The sequence below is a fragment of the Cucurbita pepo genome, chromosome LG02 (genome assembly GCF_002806865.2).
Source record: "Cucurbita pepo subsp. pepo cultivar mu-cu-16 chromosome LG02, ASM280686v2, whole genome shotgun sequence".
Lineage (NCBI taxonomy): Eukaryota > Viridiplantae > Streptophyta > Magnoliopsida > Cucurbitales > Cucurbitaceae > Cucurbita > Cucurbita pepo.
This window is the reverse complement of record NC_036639.1, coordinates 14165227-14178534: the sequence shown is the minus strand read 5'-3', so window position 1 is coordinate 14178534 and position 13308 is coordinate 14165227. Positions and strand designations below refer to the sequence as shown.

Genomic DNA, 13308 nt, shown 5'->3' with positions numbered 1-13308 from the left:
AAGATCTTATTATAGAAAAAAATAAGATAACCACGTGAAGCAATTAAGTGATAATTTTATTTGGTAATATTTACGAAAGGAAATTATTTCTTTATTGAAATGATTTTAAATTAAAATAATTGAAAATAGTTATGAATGTAGAGAGCTTTATTTTAAAATTTAAATGAACGCTATTATTAATTGGTATCTGTCGAGTACAAATTAATTTTATTGAAAAATGAAAGTTTATTAAATGCATCTCCAAAATATTCAAAGATATCGAAAGATTTTTATAAATGTTTTTCTTTACCTTACTTATATCGTAAAATATTCTCTTTTATCTCTATTTTATGTCATTGCCATTTAAAACTTTGTATGATGTTAGGGTTCATTATAAATGACAAAAGTCTCAATAAAGTATATTATTTATCTATATATATTAGTGTGACAACTCGACCCAAAATTATTTTTTTTTGATTCGAATGTTATTTTTTTAATTAATTTTTGTTAAAAAAAATCAGTTGCTAAATAAGGTATATTTTCATTTTATTTGATTGGGCAATTAAAAAAAAAAGTAAAAAAAAGTATATAAATTAATATTTTTGTGGAGAGGATTTGAAATTAACAATTGATTAACTATAATCACTTGAAATACATGTATTAGCATCTGTTTTACTTACAAACATAGTTTACAATTTGTGTAATATATTATTATATCAATNAGCAATTAATTAGTTATGCTAGAAGTGTGTATTTGGTTATTACGTCGACTCGTACGTAAGGCTCGTGTACTAGCACAACCTCAGGAGAAAAGAGGCAAAAAAGAAAAACACAGCAACACGAAAACAAAAAAAAAGNGTATATTGAAAAAAAGAAAAGAAAACAAAAAAAAAGAAAGGTTTCCAAGTATGTTGAGAAAAACAAAAAGTAAAATTCCAATTGCCTATATAAGTAAAGCCCGGCCTAACAATCGGCTCCATTACTTTTGGCTTTTGAATAATTTAAACCGAATCGATCCGAGGCAACCGGTCCCAACCGGCCATTTTAGACAAAATCGGTTCGGCTTCCAGCCCGCCCCTTCTCTATTTCTCCAGTTCCCTCGGTCTTTGATCTCCATTTTATCCTTCTCACTCTCCAGCCGCCCCACTTTTCGCCGGTGACGGTCATATTTCTCCGCTGGCAACCGTGCCACTCCACACGGTAAGTCGCTCAACTGCACTCTCTTTGGTCTCACTCTTCGGTCGGCGGCGGCCGTTTGCTTCCCGAGGGTAGCCGCCACACTGTTGTCGGCGGCTAAAAGTAAAAGTAAATCTAAAATTTATCGGTTTAGAATTTTTGAGAATTGAGTGGTTCGATTTGATCACTGGTGTTTGGTCCAAACCAGATCGAATTGAACCGTGCAGACTCCTAGTTGTCACCTAACATGCGGAGGAAAAGAAATAAAGGAAAACTAGCAGAAAAAAGAAATGCCTCAACGTGAATCAAGCTGAATAGAATTGGTGTCAGAGATCTGCTACTGAACCGTACCCTAAGTTCTTCGTACTTCCAATTTTAATTTTATTTGGAACTTTTTGTTCATCATCTCAGCTGCAGATCGATCTCCATTTGTTCTTGGACGACTTATTTCTGTGTAGTTTGCGCCAGACAATATGGGTTATGCATCGCAAATTGTCAACCATTCGAAAAAGGTGAGGTTCAATGCGAATATCTCAGCACTTCCTTACCCTGTGGCGTATTTATTCATCTGTTTCTAATTTGATTATGGAATTAATTTATTTCTGAATCGTTCCGGGTGTAAGCTTCGTGATGTGTGTCATATGCATGTTGCACAAACAGGAGCGCTGTTACTTTGTTTCGAGGTTGTTAAGTTCGCATAGACTTTTAATGGTATTGCCCACAAAATCTAAATGCTTTGTTGAATGGGCGAAGATCAATATCTTATGCAGTTCCAAGCCATAATTAAACCATTTATTCATGAACTCTTTAAATTTCTAATGGGTGTTTCATTTTAATAGTGCTTTTGGGTTTTGTACGGTACTCTATGGTCCTCTTATTTTCTTTCTTCATTTTCCATTCCTCGTGCAATTGGACCTTAGCGATCCTCATAGTGCTGGTTCCACAAATAAGCTTACGGGGCTGGTTGTATATTTGGTTTTCGCTTCTTTTTGGCGTGGGATGCGGTGGGGTGGGGGGAAGTTGGTTATTAGTTTTAATCCTTCATGCTGGATCTAAGTCTTAGCTCAAGGGGGTTTCTTTATCTATTATTATGGGATTGAACAGTTACTCATGCTCATTGATGTACAGTTAAACTTTATGTTGATTTATTATCTCAGGCACCATTGATCTCTCTGTTGTAAAATTATGTCGAAAAGTTATATCACGTCCATTACTCAAAGCCAAGGAAGACATTTCCTGTTGATTGATTGGTCGTTACATACTGACAAGCCATTGGATGAACGTTCATAAACTAAACATGGCATCATTTGTTTCATTTAAATGCTTAAATTATATTTGCCAATGTGACTATTAGGAAATTTCTTACACATCTTCCATGCCTGTATTTATACAGGTCTCTTTGTACTTTTTACTTCCTTTGATTCACTTTATTTTCATGAAACTGTGTCTTCTTACAAGGGGTTAGGCAAATTTTCCCGGTGTTAACCAGAAATTTTAACCCATTCATTTTATTCGTGCAGTTAAGAGGTGCTCCAAAGTTACTTCGGCAAGCAAGTGCCGTTCGCTGGTTTTCAGAGGATTTGCAGTCCTCTATTGTCAAAAAAGATGGTAAGCAGTTGTTCATGGTGAGACAGGTTTGTTATTTTGAGAGGTCTATTGCCAACTCCTTCACAAGGGCATTTTTGGAACTCATCTGAAGTTTTTAAGAATTGTGCTTGATTACTTTTTGGTATTCAATTGCTGTGTTTAATCAGAATTTTTTTGGGTTAGTTTAACGAGATGTATTATCGTCTCGATTATTCTTTACTGTTTTAAATTGAGTGCTTCCGGAAGCTGACTATTGAAGTTACCCTAACAAAGGTCGCTGTTTTACAGAAATTTGGAAGATCCAGGGCCGCGGTTACCAGTCTTCCCAAAAAGGGGCAATTAGGAACCTTGTCAACTTTAACAACGTGAGTTGTAACCACCACTTTGCCTGTTCATGAAGTAATCAATCTGAGTTTTTAGCTGACTGAAATGTTATTGTCATAATTTCTTCCATTTTCTGCTATAGCTTGTCACTTGCTACCACGTGCATGATAACTTCTGGTGTAACTTGTTTTGTGTTGAATTGTGCTCTTCTCTTTGTAGAGACCGCACTTTCTCCAATGTAATAGAGGTGTTTCAATGACGACAACCAGTATTGGGAATCCTTTTTCTGGGTTAGTATCTAAACACACAACATGCACACACATACACACACACACCTGCAAACTCATTTATATATCCGTCTGTGCATTTGTTTGTAAGGTAGGGTGCTAGGGCTATAATTTGATCATGACCAAAGTACCTGATGTGTCTTATTTTCCCCCACAGCAGTTCACTGACAAAATCAAAGAGAGGTTTTTCCTCTGGCTCAGGTACATTATGTGGTCTTATATTCTTGTTTCATTCTGCAGACATGCATGAATTTGTTTTATTCTTTTTAATTGATGATCTGCGCATATAGCAAGATTTTGACTTGTCAAAAAACATATAGTATTTGTATACTTCCATTTTCCATTAGAAACAACTCTAACTATATTCTTGTCAGTGATGGAATTGTCTTTTGTGTTAAATTTTGTTCTGATTATTTTCTTCTCTCAAATGTTTCTAGATGGCAAGTGGGTTATATGTGTTTTTTTGCAGAAATATCCACTCTAACTCCCACGGAGATACAAACTAAAAATCTATAATTTTAAATAAATTTGTACCTATAAATGTTTTGTTAGTTTTTGTGTTTAAGAATTAATGTCCTTCGTTTCTAATCTGTTACAGTATTATTATCAACGATATATTTCATGCTCATCTTAACTTCCTGAGGAAAATTTTCTTTATATATGCATTTTACTTAGAATCATGCAACATGCTTCAGGTCTTCCCCCACATCAAGAGATTGGAATGCCTTCGCTTTCCCCTACGATGACAGAGGTAGCTTAGGCTCACCAACCTGGTTGAATAATTTATTGTTAAATAAATGCTAAGTTGTTCTCTTTGTTATGCAGGGCAACATTGCAAGGTGGTTGAAAAAAGAGGGAGATAAACTTTCTCCTGGGGAAGTGCTTTGTGAAGTTGAAACAGTATATTCTAATACCTTTCTGCAGTCGGAAGTTGAAAGTAGTTTTTTACTGCCTTTTAGTTGGTAGGAATATTGCTCTATAATTTCTGATTCTGCATAATTGAAGGATAAAGCAACAGTGGAAATGGAATGCATGGAGGAAGGTTATCTTGCTAAGATAATTCATGGAGACGGAGCAAAGGAAATTAAAGTTGGCGAGGTATTGATATTGCTTTCTGTTAGTTCTCTTTCCCTCTTACCTCTGTGAAAAGTAGAAGGGGAAAAGGAGTGATTGCCGTATGATGGCAATGACCATCATTGTAAGCTATATCTCTAAATAGAGGCGTATGGACATTTTGTTTTCTGCATTTTATGTGGTTGACACAAACATTCTTCTTTAGGTAATTGCCGTTACTGTTGAAGATGAAGAGGATATAGCGAAGTTTAAAGATTATGAACCCACTTCATCAAGTTCTGGTGCTGGTGCTGCAGCTGCTGAGTCATCTGCCCCTAGCTCACCCAAGAAAGAAGCAGTTGAGGAACCAGTTCGTTCACCCGAGCCAAAGACTGTTAAGCAGGGCCCTGCTTCTGATGGAGAGCGTATTTTTGCTAGTCCTCTGGCGAGAAAATTAGCAGAAGATAACAATGTTTGTTGGAGAATGTCTTTCTGAATTAAAATTTGGGAACTTATATTTGTAATTTCTTTTTGTTTATAGTTTAAATTTTCTGAGTGTAGGTACCCATTTCAAGTGTCAAAGGAACAGGTCCTGATGGGAGCATTGTAAAGGCTGACATAGAAGATTACTTGGGTAACTCATTTTCTTTATGCTGGGCAGTGGTTCCGACAGTTTATTTATTATTGTTCTATTGTCTTCTATCTGTTAATATTTGTTTATATTTAAGTTACCGTGAATATCTCTGTTGTCTACATACCCATTAATATGTTTCTTTTGTTAAATTGTGGCCCATTAATATCTTTTACCTTATGTCTCTAGCTTCACGTGGTAAGGAATCAACCACAGCCCCCAAAGCCAAGGATGCAGCAGGTGCACCATTGGATTACAGTGATGTCCCACATACTCAAATAAGAAAGGTCCGCCACCCCCTCTCCCCATCCCTCTCACCCCATACACTACATGATAATAGGATTTCTTGGTATTTTCTGGCAGCTTTTAGTGTAATATGGTGCCATTTCACTCTGCGGTGCCTTCGTCTATGTTGTCAGTCTCTTTGTTTCCTTTTTCTTTAGCAACACATACAAGCTTGCACATGTTCCAAGAACACACTAGTACTGCAATTGTGTGTTTGCTTATGTCAGTCTCTACACCTTTCAACTGTTAGGATGTTCTATTAATAAATTACTTGTATTTGTTTTATGCTCTGTTAGTGGCATCTCCATTTTCATATTCAAATTGTTTTTATTGGATTGATAGACAATACCTCCTAAATACTCCAATTTGGTGCATGTTTCCCCGAGCTAATGTTTTCAAAATTTTAACAGGTTACAGCATCACGATTACTGTTCTCAAAGCAAACCATTCCTCATTATTATTTATCCGTAGATGCATGCGTTGACAGGCTCATGGAGTAAGTAATTTCTCCATACCTTTTGCAGCTAAATATTAACCAAAGATTTAACTTAATGAGCTGTTGTTCTCTTTGTAGTTTGAGAAACCAGCTAAATGCATTACAAGAAGCATCTGGTGGAAAGAGGTTATCTGTTAATGATCTTGTTATTAAGGTATTTTAAAGGCATTATATAACTGGGTATGTAGTTCGATTGTACCGAAGCATATCATCAGTTTGAACTTTTAAATGTTAATTTGTCTTATCATTTTCCTAGGACCTTTGCCTTTTTTCCCCTTCTTTTTTGCTTGAAAAAAAACTGAAAGCAGCATGCCTAAAACTTTTAGTACCTTCCTTCCTTTCCATTCTCTGCTTGATGTGAAGTACTTGATTGGCGTTTTGTATTTTAGTTGTTTCCCAAGTGATTTGAATGTTTGGAAGTTCTTATTTCTTATGGGTAAAGGAAATAGAGGAACAGTGCTCGACAACCTTTCTATCCAAACCCACCCTTTTTTCTTTAAAAAATCATCTTAATCTCAGTAAGAACGTTGCTGCAGGCTGCTGCCTTGGCTCTTAGGAAAGTCCCTCAATGCAACAGTTCATGGACGGACAATTATATTAGACAGTAAGCTATAAGAATAATTGATATTTGCTTATTTTCATTACCACATTGTGATGTGAATTTCTTTCTTGGTCCACTCATCCAGGTATCACAACGTGAATATTAATGTTGCAGTGCAGACTGACAACGGACTCTATGTTCCAGTTATCAGGGTCAGTAGTTGTCTTTGTAGATGCTGGTGAAATATTAGGCTTTTATAACCATTTTATAGAAGATTTGAGTTCGTGTATTTTACAGGACGCCGACAAGAAAGGTTTATCTAGTATTTCTGAGGAGGTCAAGAAATTGGCGCAGAAAGCGAGAGAGAACACTTTAAAACCAGAAGATTATGAGGTGGAATGTTGTTTTGATGCGTAGGACAAGATTTTTTTAATTTTTTTTTTCATGGTTTAGGGATTTTAATCAGTAGTTTAATCCTTTTGTAGGGAGGCACTTTTACTGTGTCCAACTTGGGAGGTCCATTTGGCATCAAACAATTTTGTGCCATTATCAACCCTCCACAGTCGGGCATTCTTGCTGTTGGCTCTGGTATGCGGACCCTTTGTCATTCTGGATATCGAAGTATTTTTCATTTTTTCATTGCTCTAAAAAATTATTAACCACCATTCACACATAATCGTGAGCCAGCCGAGAAGAGGGTCATACCAGGATCAGGCGCTGAAGAATTCAAGTTTGCTTCCTTCATGTCTGTCACGTTGAGCTGTGATCATCGCGTTATTGATGGTAGAAACATTACAGAATTCTGACCTGAAGTCGTTTAAGATTCTATATATAATTTGAATGAGAAGTGTAAGCGCATTATGTTACATTGTTTTCTTCATTGTTTGTTCAGGGGCAATTGGTGCGGAATGGCTCAAAGCCTTCAAGGGCTACATCGAGAATCCTGAATCAATGTTGCTATAGATTGATCGACTTCTCCGGTTCTCATCAAACAAATTATCGTTTTGTCACATAAGCAGTCATATGGAAAGATATGAACTCGACCTCAGCTCTCTTTTCAAATTATTTTCAGCTTCAGTTTTATCCTTAGTCTCCTTTTTCGTAACCAAGGAGATTTGAAGTTTGCATATAGACTACAGAAATAAGGTATATAGTCATTGTTGAGGAATTCAACTTCAAAACGAATCTAGGATGTAATTCATTTTTCGTTCTAAACCGGCCACATACTCTCGATTGGTTGATTTTCATATCAATAACGGATAGACGAAGAGGATTTTTTTTGTATGTTTCATTGGCTGATAATATAGTCAATTGCTTCCATCTATTTCCCATCTTCTAATAAGGTAATTTGTGAAGAGCTGGGAGATAGAAATGTGTCTAAACTCTTATTGGAATGATCTAAGCTTTATTATTATTTTTTTTTAAAGCCAACAGTTCCTTTCGATCTGATATACGTTATCTCTATAGATCTCGCCCGGTTGTAAGTGATCTGATATACGATATCTCAATCGACCTGCCCCGGTTGTAAGTTCTCTGATACTAGAGCTTTTCGTTTTATTGTAACCCATTCATCTGTAACTGAAACTGCAGATATAAGTTTGATGAGTTGATGCAGAGAATCGAGCTTGAAGTTCTCCGTCGGTTTGCCTCATTGTGACATAAAGTTTGATGAATTAGAAGCCGAAAGTATGAAGTCTTGCAAGTTGGATGGCAGAGTTTCACTCCCCAAAGGAGATTTTGGTGCGAATGGGGGGCGATGGGATTCATGCATTTGAGCTACATCAAAATGTGTGCCAATTAATTTAGTTTAAAAACTAGAAGATAATGCTTTAAACGCCAATCTCTCACATTCCAAATTTTACTCACAAATAGAATTTATATCTAAAGCTGCACAATCGTGAATGAGCTCAACAAATAAAGTTGAACCCTCCTTTTTCTTTTTCTTCAAAAAGGAAAAAAGAGTAAACATATAGGTGGAAGGGAGAATCATTCTAAGCTTGATAGGTACAAAATATATGAAATTTTGTATAAATTATGTAGACCCCCAAGTTTATAACATAACCCATCTACCGAATCGATCACAAGTTACACAAATTACAATCTTTTATAAAATAATCGAACTTAGATAGTAAAATCAACCTGTGAATAATTCAATTCATAGATGGAAATCATAATTCAATTCATAGATGGAAATCATATAAAACAACATGAATTTGATTGAGGGTATCAAGATCTCTCAACTAAACTCAGATTCATCCAATCCAAAAGAACTGACATAAAAAATAAATAAAATAAAATAAAATAATGCTATGTAATTCCCTTTTTCTTTATACACATATATTATGTAGAAAAAAAAAAGAAAAAAGAATTAATTTAGCACCGCCATTCTGATTGATTATTTCTAAAAAAGAAATATATTAGGTTTGTTGTTACGTGAGAGTAGGGGAGAAGATGAAGAAGAAAAAAGGAGGCGAATTTGTGAATGACAAAGCAAAGTTGTCCACGTGGCATTTGCCCAAACGACCCTCCTTTTTGACAGGTCCATACGCCATCGACATGATTGGTCCCCAGTGGACTTTTCTGTTTTTTTTTTTTATTTTTAATTTTTAAAATTTTCCACAAAAAGGAATAGGAAAGTATGTGGACACGTGGCTTTTCTCATGAAAGATCCATGAGTTAATAATCCTTTGGTGGTATGAATCGAGCATTTTTCTGTCGCGGACTGCTTTCAACAATGCAACCTAATTACTTTTATTCTCCATACGTGTCCTTCAATGGATCTGCATTTTCCCAAATCAAAAACTCACCCATTTTTTTATAAACAAAAATCAATCCTTTTTCCTCCTAATTATTATTAAAAAGGATTTTTTAAAATTTCCCATCGTTTTCTCTCTCTCCCGTGAAAGAGAGGATAAATATAGAATCAAAGTCATTATAGAGCTCTGGATTCTACTCCTACACTTTCAACTGGTGGGAAACTAATCGTTGCTCATTTTCTTCTTCTCTTCTATTGCTATTTTGCCTAATTTCTTGCTCTTTTTGTTCTAATGGGATCTTCAAACCTTTCGTTCTAGTTCATTTCCGTGTGGGTTTTGGCGTTTTGGTTTTAAATAAGAAGAAGGAAGGAAGGTTTTGGTAGAAGAAGATTCGTGGGTTTGGATCGGATTTTGATGGGTTGCCTTGGATCCAGGAAACTCTGAAGTTTTATGAGAAAAAAGAGGCGAACCCTTTTGGGGATTTCTTGTGATTTCGCTTTGTTTTAGATCCATCCACTTGTGATTTCACTTTGATTTACATCCTTCCACTTGGATAAATGTTAGAGATACTCGTTTCTCATACTCTTGTGTATATAAGAACTGATAGCGGAGAAAAGATTGTTGATAGTTGGCTGTTCTTATCAGAAGGCGGAAGAATTTGATGAAGTTTTTTGGTGGAATTTGTTGTTTTGTCATTGATTGAATTTAAATTATTGCAAGCTTAGATCCACTGTTCCTAAATAGATCTAAGGATTTGGTGGCTGCTTTTTGTTCTGCTTGTTTTAAGCTTACACTATTCAGAATCTGCCATTTGATTTTTGGTTGAAACGTTGTGGGTTTGTGTTAGAGGTTAAACCAGCCTAGTTTATGTCAAGTTTGATTGCTAAAATGTTATGATAGTGAAAGAAATTGGATGATAGATAGATACATAGATTATCTGAAGGATTAGTGAAGAATGATGGAAGAGATGCCTTCTTCTGTTTCTTTGACCCTTAGTTTAGGCAATCCAAAGTCTGATACATCAGGAAGTCCTAGCCATGTCGAATTTACGCGGCTAAAGTTGGTGACAGACAAGGTAAATTTGTTCTCTGCATCGACCGCTGACTCGGGTCCTATTAGTAATGGTAGTTGCCATGGTTTTAGTGGTATAGTCGATAGCATAACCGTGTCGCAACCAAGTGATAGTAGTCAAGGTCGAGACGGTTTTTGGGGCTTGTTGCCGACGAATGGCGTAAGTTTGACTGTCGATAAGGAAGATGCTACCTTATCTACTATGGGTGACCCTGATGAAATGATAGATGATGGGTTGTTTGCTATTGATGGTGGTTCTAATCTTAATGTACAAGAAGTTGTCAAGATTGGAGATGTCAGTAATGGTCATGTTGTTGCCAAGGCTATTATCTTGGTGGAATCAGGGAAGACTCCTACTAGTGAACTTATCGTGGCAACAGTAAGCTCCGATTTAGAAGTATCGACATCGTCAGAGCTAAAAGTCCCTGCGGTGGTTTTCCAATCGAAAGGGGGAGATGGTGTTCATAAAGGCATTCGGAGTGTCTTTGAGCGGGATTGTGTACCCCTTTGGGGGTCGGTATCGATTTGTGGTAGAAGACCAGAAATGGAGGATGCAATTGCTGTGGTTCCTTGTTTTTCTAAGGTTCCTATCAGAATGCTTGTGGGAAATGGAATGCTTAATGGAATGGGTCAAAGTTTAACACATCTGAACAGCCATTTTTTTGGTGTTTATGATGGACATGGCGGCTCTCAGGTAACACTTCTTTACCAAACACTTAGCTAATTTGCTGCTTTCTTAGCTTTAGATTATTCTCGAATTCGGCGTCGTGTTCTGAATCAAGAAAAGTTCTATTTCGTGTAGGTTGCGGATTATTGTCGAGAGCGCGTACATTTAGCATTAGCTGAAGAGATTAAAGGGTTTAAGCAAAATCTAAATAATGGAAGCAATGGAGAAAACTGGGAGAAGGATTGGGAGAGAACCTTTAACAATTGCTTTGTTAGAGTGGATGATGAAATAGAAGGAAAAGTTGGTAGCTTCAAACCTGTTGCCCCGGAAACTGTTGGCTCTACTGCCGTTGTTGCCTTGGTCTGTTCATCACACATCATAGTTGCAAACTGTGGTGATTCTAGAGCTGTTCTATGCCGTGGCAAAGAACCGATGGCGCTATCGGTCGATCATAAAGTATGCTATGCATCCGATCCCATATAGAATGATAGAGCAACCTCTATCTTGTGAAGGAACTAATTTATAAATATAATTTTTCCACAGCCAAATCGTGAAGATGAATACGCTCGGATTGAATCGTCTGGAGGCAAGGTCATCCAGTGGAATGGACATCGTGTGTTCGGAGTTCTTGCAATGTCAAGATCCATTGGTAGGTTGTCATTTTGGATCAAATCTTTTAGCTTTTGCTTGTGTATCAACATTAGATAATCTCAATCTTTACATATGTAACAGGTGATAGATATTTGAAGCCATGGATCATTCCCGACCCGGAAGTCATGTTTGTTCCTCGAGCGAAAGAAGATGAATGTCTTATTTTAGCCAGTGATGGCCTGTGGGATGTGATGACAAATGAGGAAGTCTGCAAAGTGGCTCGAAGGCGGATTCTTCTTTGGCACAAAAAACACGGAGCTTCATCGCTCACGGATCGGGGCATGGGAGTTGACCCAGCTGCACAAGCTGCAGCAGATTACCTCTCAATGCTTGCTCTCCAAAAGGGAAGCAAAGACAACATCTCTGTGATTGTAGTAGACTTGAAAGCTCAAAGGAAGTTCAAGACCAAATCATGAGAACAAAGAGTTTATCAACCCGAACTTGCCCTCCAAGTTCATAGCTCGATATCTCGAGTAGCAGTTCACAACTTAATCCATTTGTACTCTCTCGAGTTTTAATCATTTCCAAAATATAGAAAAATTGTATATGTATCATAGAACTTCCTCATGGAAATTCACCCTAAAAAAAAGAAGAAAGCATCTGTAGTGAAAAGTTGTAATCTGTGCTTTTGGAGTGCAGAGTGCACCATACGAATACTTGATGATGCCATCTATTCTTTGGTTTGTTTTAGCCAATTCCAAAGTTATGGGGATAATGTAAGTATTTGGTTCTGCTCATATTATATTGTTACTTCATTATTAATTTTCAATGCTGGGGATAGAGGGTTGGAGAGCAACATTGCCTTTGTATCCTGGGTTGTGTTAGTGTGTTGATTTCTTATATCTTTTTCTTGGATCGTCTACAAGTTCCTTAAAATATTCATTTCATTTGCCTCCAAATTTGGATGCGATTGTGTTGTCCGGATGGAGCCAAACCATGAATGGCCACCTATACATGGTCGGTAAGAGTTTCTTATTTTATCTTTCAGAAACGTTGAAGAAGTATCCTCATCTTTAGTGACCCTCTTATGTTAAGTCTTCGTTGAATGCTACATAACAAATAAGTTTAAAGCAAACATGAACACAAAAGTAGGTGAATCGAGAATTTATTTTACATCACCACAATTTTACCAAATATGCTTCAAGTTCCGTCTCGCAAAAATTAATGATGTAACATTGTCAAGCTAATGAATCTCTGCAACACCTCAAAGGCTCAAAGGACAGGTTTAAAAAACAAAAAATAAAAATACTACAGAAAACGTAGGAGATTAAAATGAAACAGAACCAACCAATAATTGCGAACCTGACCACCACAATATTTCTACTTGCAGTTTACAAACTGGCACTTTATAAAACATGCCAAACAGATTGCAGCAAGCAAGTTCTTGTTCTACACTCTAGTAATCAATAGGGAACTTAGATACTAAGATATATCAAGACCGAGGGGGTGGGGAATATCAATGAAGAAACGAAAGCCGTAATCAGAATGAACTGGCTAAATTGGTAAAACAATTGACAGAAATGCGAAACCCACAAAAGAAGAAAAAAAAATGTAGGGTAGTGAGCCAAACTTTAGATGTACACAAATCATTGCTACCGGAAAGGAATTTGATTTATTGCGCTTGATGAAGTGCAGTGGAGATCCAATCAGAGGCAGCTGTTTGGATGTCCAAACCAATGTTGGGGGCGAGGGAAAAGGGGGTTATTGCAACCTGTTCGCCAGAGGAAATTTATTTCATCAGAAGTATGAAAAGTTAAAAATAAAGAAAGTTAATCTGAGAAGGAAAAAAAAAAAAAAAAAAAAA

The 13308-nt window shown here is 36.6% G+C and overlaps 3 protein-coding genes across 6 annotated transcripts in view; 2 read left to right on the top strand and 1 right to left on the bottom strand.

Moving 5' to 3' along the window:
• Positions 1-1075: 1075 nt before the first annotated feature.
• On the top strand, positions 1076-8245 carry LOC111789328 (dihydrolipoyllysine-residue acetyltransferase component 2 of pyruvate dehydrogenase complex, mitochondrial-like). Of its 4 annotated transcripts, none has more exons than XR_002814313.1 (21): positions 1364-1667; positions 2676-2763; positions 3031-3107; positions 3286-3356; positions 3511-3554; positions 4049-4104; positions 4179-4253; positions 4359-4451; positions 4633-4878; positions 4968-5040; positions 5227-5324; positions 5733-5818; positions 5897-5972; positions 6355-6422; positions 6505-6571; positions 6657-6752; positions 6845-6947; positions 7047-7142; positions 7252-7505; positions 7827-7883; positions 7975-8245. XR_002814313.1 is itself a non-coding variant. In XM_023670052.1 (20 exons), the coding sequence occupies exons 2-20, from the start codon at positions 1629-1631 to the stop codon at positions 7320-7322; spliced, it is 1623 nt and encodes a 540-aa protein (XP_023525820.1). In that variant the 5' UTR covers positions 1076-1179; positions 1567-1628; the 3' UTR covers positions 7323-7745. The 4 variants fall into 4 exon arrangements, 2 of the variants coding, with proteins under 2 accessions (XP_023525820.1, XP_023525821.1); XR_002814314.1 differs by having other exon boundaries at positions 7957-8245; XM_023670052.1 differs by lacking the exons at positions 7827-7883; positions 7975-8245 and adding an exon at positions 1076-1179 and having other exon boundaries at positions 1567-1667; positions 7252-7745.
• A 993-nt stretch (positions 8246-9238) lies between these two features.
• On the top strand, positions 9239-12242 carry LOC111788013 (probable protein phosphatase 2C 50). Its single transcript, XM_023668148.1, has 4 exons — positions 9239-10880; positions 10989-11309; positions 11397-11502; positions 11586-12242. The coding sequence occupies exons 1-4, from the start codon at positions 10071-10073 to the stop codon at positions 11918-11920; spliced, it is 1572 nt and encodes a 523-aa protein (XP_023523916.1). The 5' UTR covers positions 9239-10070; the 3' UTR covers positions 11921-12242.
• A 529-nt stretch (positions 12243-12771) lies between these two features.
• Positions 12772-13308, bottom strand: part of LOC111788012 (5'-nucleotidase SurE-like) — a 4086-nt gene continuing 3549 nt past the window's right edge. Inside the window, exon 10 of the mRNA XM_023668147.1 lies at positions 12772-13215. Within this exon, the coding sequence (XP_023523915.1) occupies positions 13117-13215 (99 nt within the window). The 3' untranslated portion in view covers positions 12772-13116. The remainder of the gene's footprint in view (positions 13216-13308) is intronic.